At 34.3% G+C, this 16,461-nt stretch overlaps 1 protein-coding gene across 5 annotated transcripts in view; it reads left to right on the top strand.

Annotated features, from left to right (window-relative positions):
• The first annotated feature begins 361 nt into the window (after window positions 1-361).
• Window positions 362-16,461, top strand: part of LOC139144134 (1-phosphatidylinositol 4,5-bisphosphate phosphodiesterase delta-4-like) — a 52,558-nt gene continuing 36,458 nt past the window's right edge. Inside the window, exons 1-4 of one of the 5 annotated variants that reach the window (XM_070714793.1) lie at window positions 362-613; window positions 6,948-7,094; window positions 8,471-8,506; window positions 16,010-16,243. In XM_070714793.1, coding sequence (XP_070570894.1) covers window positions 583-613; window positions 6,948-7,094; window positions 8,471-8,506; window positions 16,010-16,243 — 448 coding nt within the window. In that variant the 5' untranslated portion in view covers window positions 362-582. The remainder of the gene's footprint in view (window positions 614-6,947; window positions 7,095-8,470; window positions 8,507-16,009; window positions 16,244-16,461) is intronic. The other 4 variants (XM_070714794.1, XM_070714796.1, XM_070714797.1 and 1 more) reach the window with 4 other exon arrangements.

The raw sequence follows: 16,461 nt of genomic DNA, 5'->3' as shown, positions 1-16,461 counted from the left end.
TCGCCCCCAACGAGACAATTTTTTTGAACGTAAAAACGAAAGCAGGCAGATTTACATCACCACAGCTGCACAGTAGCGCAATTTTTCAGACGACGTGGTTTTATTGTCTTAAAATAGATTTTATATCTGGGGACCATGGAAAACACATGGTTTGTGTTTGCAGTTGAGTTTTTTATAGTATCACAGCTAGTCAGCGCAAATTGTGCCGGTCGACCTCTCCATTGTATGTAGGCTGAAAGACGGGTCATCTTTTGGTGGTAAACAATAAAATAGAGAAGTAAATTCTCATTTTAAAAACATCATTCGGCAAACTTTAATAACACGAGCGTATTCGACACATGCAACTTTGATCTTCCGATTTCACTCATGGGACTCCTTAAGGATACCTACCCACCCCTTTACAAAAATGAACTTGTCCCAATTGATAATCTAATTTCAGCGTCTCTCACTTGAAAAAAAAAGTGATATGTGAGGGGGGACGTACACACACCAAACCCGGGCGTTGTCATTTTACACGAAATCCCACAAATCTTGAACGATTTTCAACTTGATTTAACGATTCCCCGCTACTAGGCGACGAAAATGGACGACGCAAACGCCAACGGAGCCGCTGGTGAGTGAATTTCTATCAAAGTTTTGTACATTTTAGTTACTGTTTTTAAGTGCAAGAACACATACTTCAACTTAAGTCTTGAAACACCTTGTAACAGTGTGTAGTATGAGTCATTGCTGATAGTTAATCAGGTTTGTATTTTATCGAAAGTGAACTTGAGAAAATCTTGAAGTCTCTAGTTTTTAAGCACAGTTACACATTCAACGAAAGTTGTATAAGTGTTTCCCAAAGGACTGTGATGACAATTTTGGTGTATAACTTGTGGACCACACGTACTGCCCTTTGCTAGAGAGCGGTGGAATGTTGGTAAAACTTTACTTATTACAACAGTCCCGAGATCAACAGCTCAGTTGATACACAGTTATTTGGGTTGCATGATCGCAGCCCTAGCTTCTCGATATGCATACCGGTTTGGATATGCCGGTTTGTAAACTCGAACACTGCCCCGGGACGTGGTCCCGATCAGCAAAGTGACCGTGCGCCATTCATCGATGTCTTAAAATATCTACTAAAACACAATGACTGCGATCGACCTTGTGTACTCTGTCGTCAAAATGCTGTAGCATTATTACAACTATCAACTCTGTGACATTCTCACGCTAGACTTACAGTCAATGATATAGCGTTGAAACTATATTCTGAATGGTTCTGAACATAGAGCCTTGGTCGTCCCTTCGCAAAGCCCGTGTACTGTAATGCAACACGTTTCTTGTTGCAAAGGGCTTCACGAAGCGACGATCTGACCCAAGGTCCCGGCCCGGCCGTGGACAGTGTGGTTCTGAAAGGTGCAGTAACAAAGTTCTTCGAGACGTGTATCAACGTATTAAATTTCAGTCCAGAAACTGCGTTTTGATTCCTTCAGCGAAAGCAGAGTCGAGATCACACAACGGTTCGCCTGCCATAGAAGGTAGTGCGGTGGACGAACCGTTTGCGACCGTCCAAGGTGACATATGTCATGTATTCACACTGTACGGAGGGAAAATATCCTATTGTGGACGGTCACTCACTGAGGTCAAAGGTGACCGACTGTTTGGCCGATTTTAGGTTTGCTTTTTATGAATCGAGCTGCATCGAAAGACAGATGGACACATCAGTGTATTGGCGAAAATGTTGACATGCAACAGTTTGTAATTCAACTTTCACAAGCCCATGTGTCGTGAGCAACTTGAGTGAGGTTTATTCAATTATTATTAGCATTTCAAAAACGTTGCGAAAGTAAAAGGATGTGACTTCAATACATTTGATCAGCTTTTTCAACACATTGTGGACGGTGTGAGAGCTTGTCATACCGGTAGTACAAATTAAGAATTGATAATCCAATGTATCATATTTTAAGCAAATGTCAAAATATGATCACATCTTTATTATTGTCTGAAAGAGTTTAGTTTTAAATATGTGAATGGATGTATAGTGAAATCGTGCACTAGTTACAGATAGCGGCAATATCACCATAAACTTTTGTAAAGAAACATGAATTGGAAATAAACTTGTCATTTTGACCTTTTTCATATAGTGAACTTGAATCAAAGTTCACCCAAGTGTTTAAAAAGCCTGTTTCTGACAACTACTAAATTAAGGGCAGTAGTCAATTGAAACGCATGCACGACAAACAAAATTCACTACTTTTGACCCTAAACCCTGAACAAAAAATTTAGAGGTGTGAAAGTAAAAAAAATGAAATTATGAACTTCGTCAAAACATGATAAATAGCTTAAATAGATTTTTGGAAGTTTAAGAAACTGCAGACAGTTTTTTTAGCAAAAAAGGATTTCAAAACAAAATCTTCATGGTTATTCAATCATGCATGTACAGGATATCCTTGGCGTAAATCATAGAGTTGGTACAAATTTGCTCAGGGCAATTGTGATAATGCTACATGCCCACCCTAATGCAATGACTTTCATTTGTCATTTGTATGCTGTAATTACCCACAACCCCTTAATGTGCGTAAATTCAAGCAGCTGATAAATGTTTGGACACCTAGCGATGAAATGATGCTTTTGGTTTCTAAACCTCTTATATGAAAAAACATTCAAAATTTCGTATCTTTAAAATGTATTTTAAATCTGTTCTCTGTGTTATGGTTGAAACAATGAAATGGAAAATGCTAATCCCAATGGAGTACCGGTATGCTTTGACTTTTACATAAAGTAAATCATTATATCAGGATTAAACATATCTACAAAAAAATATATACCGGTACTATTAATATGTGTAGTTTTGAAGGACATAAACATGCAAGCTGAAATATCTGTTTTGAATTATTCAATGTGGAATTACTTGCTTGTGTAATCACGCTTCATGTCACCTTACCAGTGCTCAATCACACACAAATCTATTATTTAATATGAAAACTGCTATTTTTTGAGTCATATGATGAATATATTATGACTGAAGTGTCTGTTTGGTTAATTATTGATGTATGCTTTGAGTTAGTGTTAAGTAACAGAGTTTCAATTCTCAGCCTGTATAGATTGCTGTCACTTGGAAAAGCAAATAAACGGAAGATTCTGTCAGTCTTAAGTTGAATTACATTATGTAACAGAGCAATTAGCAAGATTGCACATTTTTCTCTCTGACAGAGTGAACTGTGAAGATGCATGTTGAAATATTTCCATGTAAATCCCTTGTTTGAATGCCTACGGCAAAGACAGTGTAATTATGAATACCGGTACTTAATTTTCAGAGGAACTTGAAGATCTAAAGAGACAAAAGCTGTGAATTCTAAAATTATTCATCAGTGTTGTGATAGAAACAGAATTACAATGCCTACACAATGCATTATTTCCGATATGCAATGTGATTGGTGACAAATGAAGGTTGCTCTGGACTGGAATTCATTTGTCAACATTAGTACAGGACATGTGTTGCTGATTTGGAATATTCGGCATTTTGATATAATTTTAGGAGTAGAACAAATTAAAACACAACAAAATATGCAAAAAAACACTCGCACAAGTTTCAGCTAGCTGATGGAGTTTTCAACCATGACTGTAGATGTCACTTCAAAGCAATACCTCAGACATTACTATAGATCTTTATTCAAGTTATCTTTAGTATCACTGCTCTTAATATGAGAAAAAAACCTTACCAAACATAGATTACGTGTTTGAATCAATATGTGTATGTTTGGACAAAAATTCAACAAATTTGTTCATCAAATCTTTTATTTTCATTGTTGTTTGAAAAGAAGTCTAACAGCAGAAACTGTTTACAGCTAGTCTTTTCATAGAATTTTATTTATCACTTCATAGAGCTCTTGGAGGTGAAATGTAATTTATTACTCCAAAATGTAAATTTGCATCTCAAGTTGTTGAAATTCTCAATTCTTTCAATCACTTTCAGTGACCATCTCTGCAAATTTCAGCTTTTTATTTTCTTCAAATATTTCAGAGAGCCTTCATATCGTAATTGCAATATATTTGAAAATTTGAAATATGCAGCTGAAAATTTATGATCAAACAATCACCTAAGTGTCAGCACCATAGTGATAGAACATTGAGGCTAGCTTGTAAGGAGTACTTAAAAATGTAATCCAAAATATATTTGATTTTCGTGTGGTTTATTTGAACATTCCATTGTGTCCATAGATAATAATATCATTGTCACACATTCTGTAATAGGGCCAAAGTAATTAAATTCTTTGTTTTTCATGAAAAACACACACAGTGTATTTGAATAGGAAATTTTAGAACATAACCACTTACCTTTTCTGAACTTAAAATTTTGTTACAATTTTTTATTTGCTGCAATCAAATTACATTGTGTTAATTTTCTTGTGTGTGTTTTTCAGCCGCTTAGATGCGTACCTTTTCCCATTTTGAGTGGACGCAAAACAAAGAATTTAATTACTTTGGCCTAGGGCAACCCTTGAAAATATGAAGTATGTTTACATGATGTAAATGAGGTAAACAGTTTAAGTGCCAAAAGTATGTGATAAATCATAGCTTTTTTGATAAAAGCTGCTGTTTGTTTTTCATAACTAAACTGCTTGGCATTGAATTCACAGATATATGCAGTGATTATTGCCAATGTATGCCATTGTTATCTGATAGCATAAACTTTTTAGAGCTATAAGAACTTACTGCACAGTGATTGGCTAGATATAAAACCCAACTAGGATTTCCTTTACACAGGGTTCAGTATGGACTATGTAGCCCACCAAGCTAACAACAGAAATGATATCACTCACAGCACATTCTTTTCATTTCATTGATTTATTTACAGAAAAAATAACATAAAATGTTGATAAATGAAAGTTTTGTTTGTTAATTCACTGCTGCGTACCAATATTTATTACTTCTGATGTGCAGTTTGTGACTTCCAGACAGTTCTCCAGTGTGCAGTCTGTACTTAACGGCAACATCTAAAATGATTGTGCACATGAATCATTTCAATGAACAAGCCAGTGAATGCAAAGAAAAGTAAATGTTTTTGATGATTCACCAGGGAAGAAAATCGTCTTTCAAATTTAATCATTTATTTACTGAACAGCTCAAGTTTTAGTGTAATGTATTTATGTGAACTAATATCGAACGAGCATGATGATCAAACATCAAGTTGTATCCTTTCTATTGTAATCACATTTTTGTAACATAGATGATGTAATTTCCGTCTATTTACCGGCTTTCAATAGTAACCAGAAAGGACTGAAAGTATTTACTTTGATAAAAATGGCATGTGAAACTACATGTATGGTAATGGTTTCCATGGTATAGCATAGCGTACAAGGTATTTCAGCAAATTATAAAATGCAAATATATGAGCTGCTAAAATGACTGATATTCTGAATGATGTACTGGCTCTATAGCAACACAGATATAAGTACTTTGGAAGACTCAACTCAAAAAGTTATCAGAAAATCAGTCAAAAAATTACTCTACCACATGTTTGTGCAAATTATGGAATTCTTGAATTTTGAAAAAGAAAAAATATTGTGATCAGTCTTGCAAGAAATGCTTGAATGCAAAAAATTTAATTAGAGTCAGATTCCGAACAAGCAAAATGATGACTTCTACTTTTCATGAACATGGAAAGTATGGCAACAGACAGTCCAGAAATGTCATGTAGTGAAACTGTTTCATTGAACCATATAGCAAACTTTACACATAATGGTTCTACTCCGGAATACAAAGGACGTGATGCGTTCTGCAGACTCAGTACGCCCAAATAATCACGTGATGCCGGTACAAACAAGCCCATTGTGTACTAACGCGTATGGAGATACACGTACGTCTATGCGCGTTTGCGCACATGGCTTTGTTTGTACCATGGTCGATTCGAATTCCGGGTCTGGCCTATTGATGTAACGCTCAAATAATATTCTCTGTCCTTTATTCATAAAATGACTGGAAGTTTAGAAATTTATGACAAAAGGGCATGCTGTAATGAGATGTACTTTATGGACAATAATATTTTTATATAGAGTACTTGAAACCCCTTGAAACTCTTGTTAAATATTTATGAGGTATAAACACCATTAAAATTAGATCAGCATATGCTATGATTTCAAAATGGAAATACTGGAATTACAGGCACTGTGACATTCAATAATATTTTCACTATACTTGATCTTGAAAACAAGTTCATTATTTTATTCTTCTTCATGAAGTGTGTTGGAACACTGAGTATCAGTGTAGCAAACATAGCATTGTTGTTACATTGATAGATGAACACTTGTCTGGAGTAAAATTCAATTGTCAACAATTACACCCGTACATGCGTTGACATGTTGAACGCTATGCTGACATGTTTTTATGAAGTAGGACAAAGATAGAATACATCAAACAAATAATAGGAAAGACATGAAAGTTACTGCTAATGGAGAATTATAGTTGCCAAGCATGGGTAGACAACTTTTGAAACCTTGTTGACAACATTACATGTACTACCCCCGGTATATGTGCGTAATCTAGATGAAAGTCTGCACAAAGCATATTCTTTGAATAGATTATTCACACTGCTTCAACACTAATACATGTTGTAATGTGTAAACTTTCCTTGAGTCAAAGAAAAATCTCCTGAGTCAACGGTGGATCACATTGGCTGACAAAGCATACTGATGATTGTCGCATGCAATTTTCAATACAACACCCAATATGAGAAAAGTAAAGTGTATTCATGTACACTTCTGCATAAATTGAACTGTATTGTAAGAAAACACTCAATAGTTAAGATTCTACTCTAGAGAAAAATAAATTTTAGAATATCTGTGCATTCTTAGTCATAAGAAAGAATTACTGTGTGCTCTTTTGGATTTAGAACATTTTCGTTTTATTTTCACATCTTGGCTGGGTCATCAAGTAAACTGAAAATTCCTTTTATTCTTCTTTAGGTGACAAGTTGCTAAATCCGTTACACAAAGGCGCTAAGTTTGTCAAGATCAAGCCCAGCAAAAAGTACCCCAGGACGTACAAACTTGACAAGAACAATGATTTCCTTACCTACTCACCTTCCAAGAAGAAAGCCAGTGATAGTAGAAGTAAGTAGATTATGATCTGTCCTGGTTACTTTCATCAAAAAGAAATTTCAGACAGAAATTCCAAAGAAATTAACTGATGAGTATGATTTTTCAAATATAGCTCCACAAATTGCCTGATTTTGCAAGTTTGTGATACTGGCAACAGAACCAGTATACTACTAGGGTAAGTTATTATTTTCAGGAAGATGTGACTTCTCATGTTGATTTTTCGAAATCAGGCGGCCTAGCTACTTTGTCCTTATAAAAAGTTTGAAATGGTGACCAATAATGCCAAAGTTTGTACATGTATGTTGAGGATGAGCAAATGCAAATTCCAATAACTGGAGGTATGGCACCATTCAGTGTCTATGCCATACTGATGGATACACTATTCTGTTTGTCAAGCAGACCAATTTATGTATGATAAAACCGTACAAGAGTACCAAATTAAGGCATAGTACTTCCATTATTGCCTGAACTAACAAAAATGTAGGTTTGCTCACCTTTAATACTGGTGTTCTTGTGAAAAAAATATTTTCAAATAGTGCTGTGCAGGGCTTTGACTGGTCTATCTAGATGTTTAAGTCTGCTGTACAGTGTAGATGTATCCACTGTCACTCAAGGAGATTTATTAGACAAGCAGAGAATCTCCACGGTGAACTTTTGTATCATAGCTGTGGTCTGCTGACTAGGAAAAAAACCCATATAAACGTCAACCAGGGATTTCAGGAAATACATATTATTGATGGGAAATGGCAACTTTACTGCTGATCTGTGCCTTGCAAGACTTTTCATTTCTGTGATAGGCAGGTATACTATGCACTGAGTGACTTAATAAGTATATAATAAGTAATTACGGTATGTTTCTGGAAGATACAAATTTCAGATTTTTATGAGTTTCATTTCTGTGATGTTGGAGTAGAATGCGCCTCGGGGATAGATATTCGGATTCTCTAATGTTTTCAATACCTTTTAGTCTGTGCTTTTGGGAGCTCATTGTAAGCTCTTGTAAGGAAAATTTCCACCGTTATAATCTTTCAAAAATCGAAATTTTATTCCCCTCCCCCCCTAGAGTTAACACAGGGATGCGGCCATTTTGAATTTCAAATGTCCATTAAAGGTACTAGTAATTTGTTTCTCTAGTACTAAACTGCACTGTGACCGCTGATTTTTATGCATGATTTGGAAAGAGAATGGTTGAAAGTTTCACTGACAAAAGTTTGAACAAAAGTATATATCTTTAACTTTCGAGGCGCATGTTACCTTAAACAGGTGTGATACCTCACTTTATGCAAGTATCATTGCCATGTTTGACCACAGATAGTGTGTGGATTTCCAAAGGTTGCTTTAATACTTGATTATTATTTTTTTCATTTTCAATGCTTTACCTTTTGAAGGAACTTGTTTTGCTCGTAAGGACTCATATAATAATGGTAATTTGAAATTTTATATGTTTGATTTAAGTCAAGAAGAGTGCCATACACTGATTTAAGAATCAAGTGATTTGCAATCTGAATGATGAAGATTTACAAAGTATTCAAATAAGATAGAATTTTTAGAATTAACTCATAACATATACTTGAGTACAAGATACCATACTGGTATGGTACAGAAGTTAATAGTTTTGTCAAAACACATATCCTTATTGAGTAATACCGTAAAGTGATGTTAGTCCATTGATAGGCTAACATTTATTTCTGGTTTACACATTAAATAAAGTTCAGCCTAAAACCTACCATGTCTAAACATATAGAACAAATTCTGTGGCATGGAACTGTTCTTATCATGATAATTGTACAAATAATTGCCATATTTTACCGATATGCTGGTGCATTCACTTACTCCATAAACTACCGGTAATCTCTGAAAAAGAAGATCGGTGATGTTGACAGTTGAGCTTTTCACAGGACTGATAAAGCCACAAAAATATAAATTTGTAGTGTTCTGTATGGACTTCTGCACAAATTTTAGTTTCAAACCCTGCCACAGTCCTATTCTGATTGTCTAGCCATGTCTATGAAAATCACAGCTATGGAATAAAGTTAGTAAGCACTTAAGTTGGTGAATTTTGCACATTGCATGTCACACTATATTTATATGCTCAAACGTAAAAGAACAAGACAATAGACTGTTTGCACTGTGTACGATAGGCATGCTAGACCAAATCTGTGATAGACCATGATAGACCATGATAGATGCTAGAAGTGAAAACTTATGAAAACAACAACAACAACACTCCAAGTGACTTTTTAAATCTGATGATGATATCAAAACATTGCAACTTCACTGCAGTTAATCATATATGGTATATCCCATACAGGACATCTGTTTATTCAAAATACAATACATAACATTTGGTCCTTCCACGATTTACATTGAGAAATTTGCAACAGATTGTTTAGTGTGTTGTAACAATCAATCAGGACGTGTGCATAAATGAATAGTAAATTATAACCCAGTCAAGGGGATGTTCATATGTTTTAATTGTTGTGTTTGATATTGCATAATACCAAATTTGATATTTTCATCATGTAAAATCATAGATTATTGCAATATTTTCTGAATACACAGTGATACGAAATCAGAAAATCTAACAGATAAATTTACCTTTCATTGATTTAATACAGAGTTCTGTAAATTCCCACCATATGCTTTCTGCTGTGTATTTCTAGAACAGGTGTATCCAGGGAACCCAATTCTAAATTTGTACTTCCGTACTACCAGACAGCCCTTGTTCTCATAACTTTTCCTGAATAAGATTAGAAATGGTAGAAAATATGGATATATCTATATTTGAAAGAGGATGAACTGATTGAATCTTCAAAGATTGCTGACTTGATGTAGAGAATTCAAAGTTTGTACTTGAGAAAGGCAGGTAGATCAGTCTTTGTATACATTGTGCTGTGCATAGATGAGTGATTGAAATGTGTTGAATCAATGCTCTGTTGAAATTCTCTATTCAATAAGTTGATATCACAATGATACAATCAGAAAAGGGAAGCTATACCAGAATATTGTGATTTTCAACAGAGCAATGAAACAAACATTTCAAAGCCATGCATCAGGATTTCGAATCTTCCATTTTGATCAAAAAACTAAACTATAAACACTTTCATGTTGCATTTGTCTATGATGTGCTATCATTATGATTTCCTGGCTGTTTAAAACAGCTGAATTTTCATAATTTTCCTTTTTATGTTGATACCGGTACATTGCTTGACACAACAGTACTGTAGTTTGAACACTTCAATTGGATGCAATTATGACGGTGACCAAAATATTGGGAAATGACAAAACTAAGAATTTGTCAGAACAGAGTCATAAAATGTCGCTAAATACACAACATTATGTCAATAATAGCCCACTTCATCATGTATTACAAAGTAACTTATTGCCCTGTGATTGTCATGTATTAATGAAACTACTCTTAGCATACTTGCTGTAACTTTTAATAGTAATTTTATGGATGTTCCTGTAAAATATCAACATTTTCTTTTTCACTTCCCCAAATTATATTGAAATATTTACTAAATATTTAGTAAATACAGTGTAGCAGTCTCGCTAACATTACACACGATGCACAGTATGCATCGTTATTGTTGAGAAATCAATCCTAGTCAAGAATTCAATTCAGTTTTCAACAATAAAATTATCAGATATCACTTTCGTTGACAAGGACTCTAGGCATTTCAACATGATTGTAGGAGTAGACCAAGAAACTATATCTTACTAAGAAAACGATAGAAAGTTCAAGCTATGAAATTTTGGTCTGTAAACAAGTATCCATAGGGCATCTAGGATTGGCATGCAAAAGGGGTGGGGGGACAGTGCTCCGTGAATGACTGTATCATTTGTATGTATACCGGTAGAAGTAAAAAACCATCCACAAAGTATAATGTTGGTAGAAGGTTACATTTGTTGAAATTTATGGAAATCAAATAGAGTGGGAGTTTAAGAAAATATTAAAATATGAAATGAAATAGGAATTTTGTACCTAACACTATTTCAAAATAAAAATAAACAAATTTAGTACAAAATACCAGAAAAATTTTTAATTGTATTTCAAAGAAAAATATTTTGAAATAGTTTTTTTTAAATTTTAGGCAAAAACTTTTACATAAAGAATGAGATTCTAGATATTGCATATATTCTGTGACATATTCAATTGAATCATTATGGAATGGTGTTAGACAGCACCTGGTTTTATGCATCAAACAGATCAACAAGTCCCAGACTAAAATAACCATTATTGCAGCATATGCTGGCATTATCTCTCTCTGCTTGCACGCATCTCAGCCTCTATGCTGGTTACAGATTCTGTGAGTGTAAGCAGCATCTATGGAGCATAAATACAAGTGCCTGCATGTTCAGCTATAAATGACCAACATTAACAGAGTTAAGAGATCACTAGAGTGTCCTTTGCTAATATAAAAAATACCATTAACGGATGTGTTCTTGACTTACCGCTGAAAACAGGAATTTTATTCTATCCAAACATACTGTATGGAGAGCTTTAAATGCCCAGAAGCTGTATCTTTTTACGATTCTTTTCACTATTTTTGTTTTGTATGTCAAACAAAGTTATACCAAAGTAAGCACAACATTAAATATGGGAGTGTAACTCATAGAGTTATATATCAAAGTAAAGCAGTATGCACAACAAAGCAAGTGCCACTGATTCTTACAGTTTGCCTCAGGTGTCAGGCTGTTTATCATACCTGTGGCTATCACACTTGACCTGTGTACCTTGCAATCATAATAACTGCTAGGTCAATAACATCCTGACTGGTTAAGCCGTAACTATTGACCCTACAATTTATATTCATAAGTGCTATTATTATATTATAATCCTCCTTGTTCATGACTATTTTACCCTAGTGAAGTAATTGTATATTGAAAAAATTCTTGCCAGTTTTAGTAAGACAAATAGACAGAAATTGTGTTCATGGACGCAGAACATTGTGTGGGCAGACAAAGGTCACTTCAAGATCAATAAAATGGGACAGGAATACCTTCTTAGTGATCAATGGATGTGACCTTAGTTGGGGTATGTTTCACTGTCCATTCTTCAGTGATTGAAAGACAGCATACCCTAGTAGTGGTAGTACTCTATCTGTGACTAAACAATAACTGCAGGGACACATCTTTGGAGTGAATCAAATACTGTGAATTTCAGGTTGGCAATAAAAGTTATGTGTATAGAAAAACAGAAGCAATAACATGTATAGGATGTCAACCTTGTAAATACGGTAGTGATACCTGTCATATATGTTTGACATACCACTGACAAGGGAGCTTATAGTTTATAGGCTTTAGCCTACTACTGTATCTAGTGCAGTGACATTGAATAAACACAGTCATGTAGCTTAGGACAAACATCAGGTATATAGTTGAACTATCAGCAACAATGAACAACGAACTGACAGTAATGTACGGATGGAACTACAGGGTCATCAGGTGTATTTATAATTTTGTTGGTTTTATAAAGAAAATTTGTTAAGTTTTCAAAATCTTGATGTTACATGTGTTAATAAAATCATTTCAATATGCCATCAGTGTTGAGCTTTTTTCAGCACTTTAGAAATCACTGAATGGATCAGACTGGAAATAGCAATCTAAGGTGTGTCTACAGAAGAGTTAACCTGTGTGTAAAGAAGAAATAATAATACACATCTGTGTGTATTGAGTCAGTGGTTGTTCTGTCAGAAGTACTAAAATACTAGCTGTCATATTTTTGTCATGTGGTCTTCCGGTACTTCCATATCAGACTATAAAGGTTATCAGGGTTCCTGCCATATCAAGTTTACTGTTCAGCTTTAAACAAGGGGACTGAAGAAATGTTTCTAGGTTGCAAAACTATGTAAAGTGTACCATAAGCAGTGTGTGGGAAAATGTTTGAAAGACAAAGTGTAGATGGTTTTATTGCCCATGCGGCCAGAGAAGTGGGGAGAATTTGTACATTTACCCTCTTATGGGTAAGACAACTTTTGAAGAAATTTAAAATAACAGTCAATTTACAGTGAAAAATGAGTATACTGTACACTGACTATCTTTGACTGTTTAACTGACAAAGTTGTCATGCTGATTGTTGTAAAGCTTAGAATTTTCTTTTTATCTCATTCTTTCCAAGTCATATTTTCTCTTGAATCAGTGACAGGGGGGTTGAGTTATTGTAAACAAAACCTGTCAGTTCTTGCATAAAGCTTCTTAACACTTGACTCAAGTATACCCTGAAGAGGGGCATATTTGGGTTAGTCATATAGATTTCTGGGAAATACATGTAGGATCATGGATGTAAAGGGTGTAACTGTTTTAAGCTAACTGGTGAACAGAAACCCTTGTAGTTGTGTTTCCTGCCCTGGGAGAGTTTGATAACAAGGGAAGTTAGAGTCATTCAAGGTCATGAATCAAGTTTCATAAGTGGAAATCTCACAGCTGAAGCAAAACTTCCATGAATACACGGATGTGATCATGCATTCATTAGACCTCAGTTTGTAGATCATCCCATACCAAATTGTAATGAAAGTCTTTACAGCGTTAAAAAACGTTATTATTTTTTATTGAGACCCTACATTAATTGAAAGGAGAATAGTGTTATATAATCAAAATGAAATTCTTCTTTGATCTGGTTGAATTTCATTTATCGATAGATGCAAATATTTAATAAGTTGTAAATTTTGTGAATTTGCTGATGTTCTATAATGAACCATGTAGACTTACAGATGTTATTTCATAAACCTGTGTTAGAATACTCTGTAATCTGCTACATTACTATTTATGAGTCTGTGATATGATAAATATGTATACTGGATAACCGCCAGATGCATTGTGCCACAGTTTGCACAGACTATCATCATTATCTGTAATTTTAATATCCATAATGGAAAATAAACCTTCACTATTACATCTCAGTCAGTTTTATGTAGCATTTAAAATCCACTGAAATGCCACATTTCGTATGCTTTTGATCGTTTGCTATTTCCTCCAAACAGCCTGTAGAGATTTAATTAAATTATCAAGGCATACGTGTACACCATGGGACGGACAGGTATATGTTGATGCAATAATTTTGTCCAGATTTTAATAAATCCAGCTAGATTAAAGTTTTCACCACCATGGTTTGTCCCAAATCCATTGTTTTCTATGGTAAAGTTGGACCTGTATACAGGGAACTGGGGGTGAACGGGTTAAAGTTGTCATGGTAGCTATTCTATGCCTATTTACATTTGTTTTGGTTTGGAAAATTAATTACAACACTTTAATTGACACTAATTAAAATTCATCACGTTCTGATCTGTGTAAGCCAGTGGGTGGAACACTCTTAAATAATCAGTTGGTTTGCTTTTGAAGTTCATCAGAATCTGATACACAAATTTCAAATGTTGATTTACTCAGAATCTGATACACAAATTTCAAATGTTGATTTATTCTGCTTTCAGTTTTAAAAAGTCAGCATATTCTTTTGGTGTACAAAGATGTAAACACACACTGTACTACATGTATAGCTTAGGTTTGATTAAAAACCCAGCGATAAAGTGATTAGTATGTCTGTAAAATGGGTATGATAATTCAGTCAATCAATCAGTGAGTCTGTGTTCTCAAAAACAAACAAATTATGGAAAATGATGTTTCAATAATAAAACAATTGTGATAAGGAGACGAAAAATCAGTATAGCACATTGACAAAGGGTTACACCTGATATTTGTAGTTGTTACCATATGATATTTTCTATTATTTTATTCTGAATATTTGGTTTCATATCCTGAAAAATCTTATGTGTAGTTTTATCTAATACAAGCAGATGTGTATTCACATTTTTATAAAAACCTCCATAATGTAAATCATTCATCTCATGAACATGGTACATATTTTTTTACACCTTTGATGTATTTCTTTCATGAGTATCATCAAGAACTTTGCTAATTATCCATAATCTATCACACAAGTATTAACGGCTGTTGATCGGGTAATAAAAAATTTTAAGTCACTACTGTTTTTTAGAAAGTAGGACAGACAAAACAGAAGTGTCAAAGGAATGGGAAGTTGTTTACTTTTTTCAGTGTGATTGATTCACTAATGAAAGAAACTGGATAATTTTCCTACTTGAATACTCAACCAGACATTAATTGTATTTATGTATCGACGATGACGGAAATACCATATTTATCTGTAAAAAGTATTCATAAAGGTGTTGATAGTTATCAGAAAAATTCTGCAAATGCTTGTGCAATGATCCATCTTTTTACATGATACAAAATGTTAGATATAGTTTAAAGCAGAGCTGTAGAGAACATCATTTACTAAGGATAGATCCGTTTTATGCAACTTTCATTTCCCCCTGCATGCCCAGTAGACCATAAATTTATCACAACAAGTAAATAAGCACCATATAATTTTTAAGGTGAATCCCTTGGAAACCCCTGTAATGGTGTTATAGTTGTAGTACTGGGTGTGATGCATGTCACAAAGGTATAATTACATACTGCAAGTGCCATGAAGACTTGTTACATGAAAAATATTGCAGAAAAAAAAAAATTTCACCAATTGATAAATTTATGTTATACCTAGAATGACAAGAAATTGATAAGAAAGAAGAAGAATAGAGTATGATTGACACAGATGACTCCCTATAAGTCAGCTATCATACTGCATTGTCAGTATTGTTGTGCTGCCATAGACAAGTGTTCATATAGAAACAAATAAAATCTAAAAATAATTTTTTATCAAAAGATGGCACTGTAATGATGTACATGATGGTCTTTGCACTGCGCAGTATGGAGTGTTGTGAGCCATGAATAGATGTTAGTCACTTTGTGACCTCGAAAATTCACAAAAGAAAGAAAAATTCAAGTGTTTTTTGCACTTGAAATAATGTAACAATACAAAAATTCAGATCAGAACTGACGCTGTGTTTTTTGTATCTCTTTGTTTGCAGTTAACATCAATGACATCAAGGAAGTCAGAACTGGCAAGTCCACAGACACTTTCAAGGCGGCCAAGGTCAAGGGCACCCACAGTGCTCAGTGTTTCTCTCTGGTCATTGGCAATAACAATGACACTGTGGACTTGGTTGCCACGTCAGATGCTGTCGCACTTCAGTGGGTGACTGGAATTCGACATCTCAAGAAGCAATCCAAACACATTGATGTCAAAGCCAACAGAGATAAATATCCTTTGAATACCATATATCAAAACACTATCATATTGAAGTTGTGAACTTTGGCCAAATTAAAGAAAAATGTGTTTATGGTAACTCTGTCTCCCCTACTGAAAACACCATGACCCTAAACTTTACTCTTTGAAAATTGAAATTAAGAAATCCTTTATTTTGCCAAAATTTGCTGCATTTTGCTGTGTCACACCCCATTAAAAATAGAAAATTAAAGA

The sequence above is a fragment of the Ptychodera flava genome, chromosome 11, assembly GCF_041260155.1.
Source record: "Ptychodera flava strain L36383 chromosome 11, AS_Pfla_20210202, whole genome shotgun sequence".
Classification (NCBI taxonomy): domain Eukaryota; kingdom Metazoa; phylum Hemichordata; class Enteropneusta; family Ptychoderidae; genus Ptychodera; species Ptychodera flava.
The sequence above is the reverse complement of the archived record's forward strand: the minus strand, read 5'-3'. Positions and strand labels throughout refer to the sequence as shown.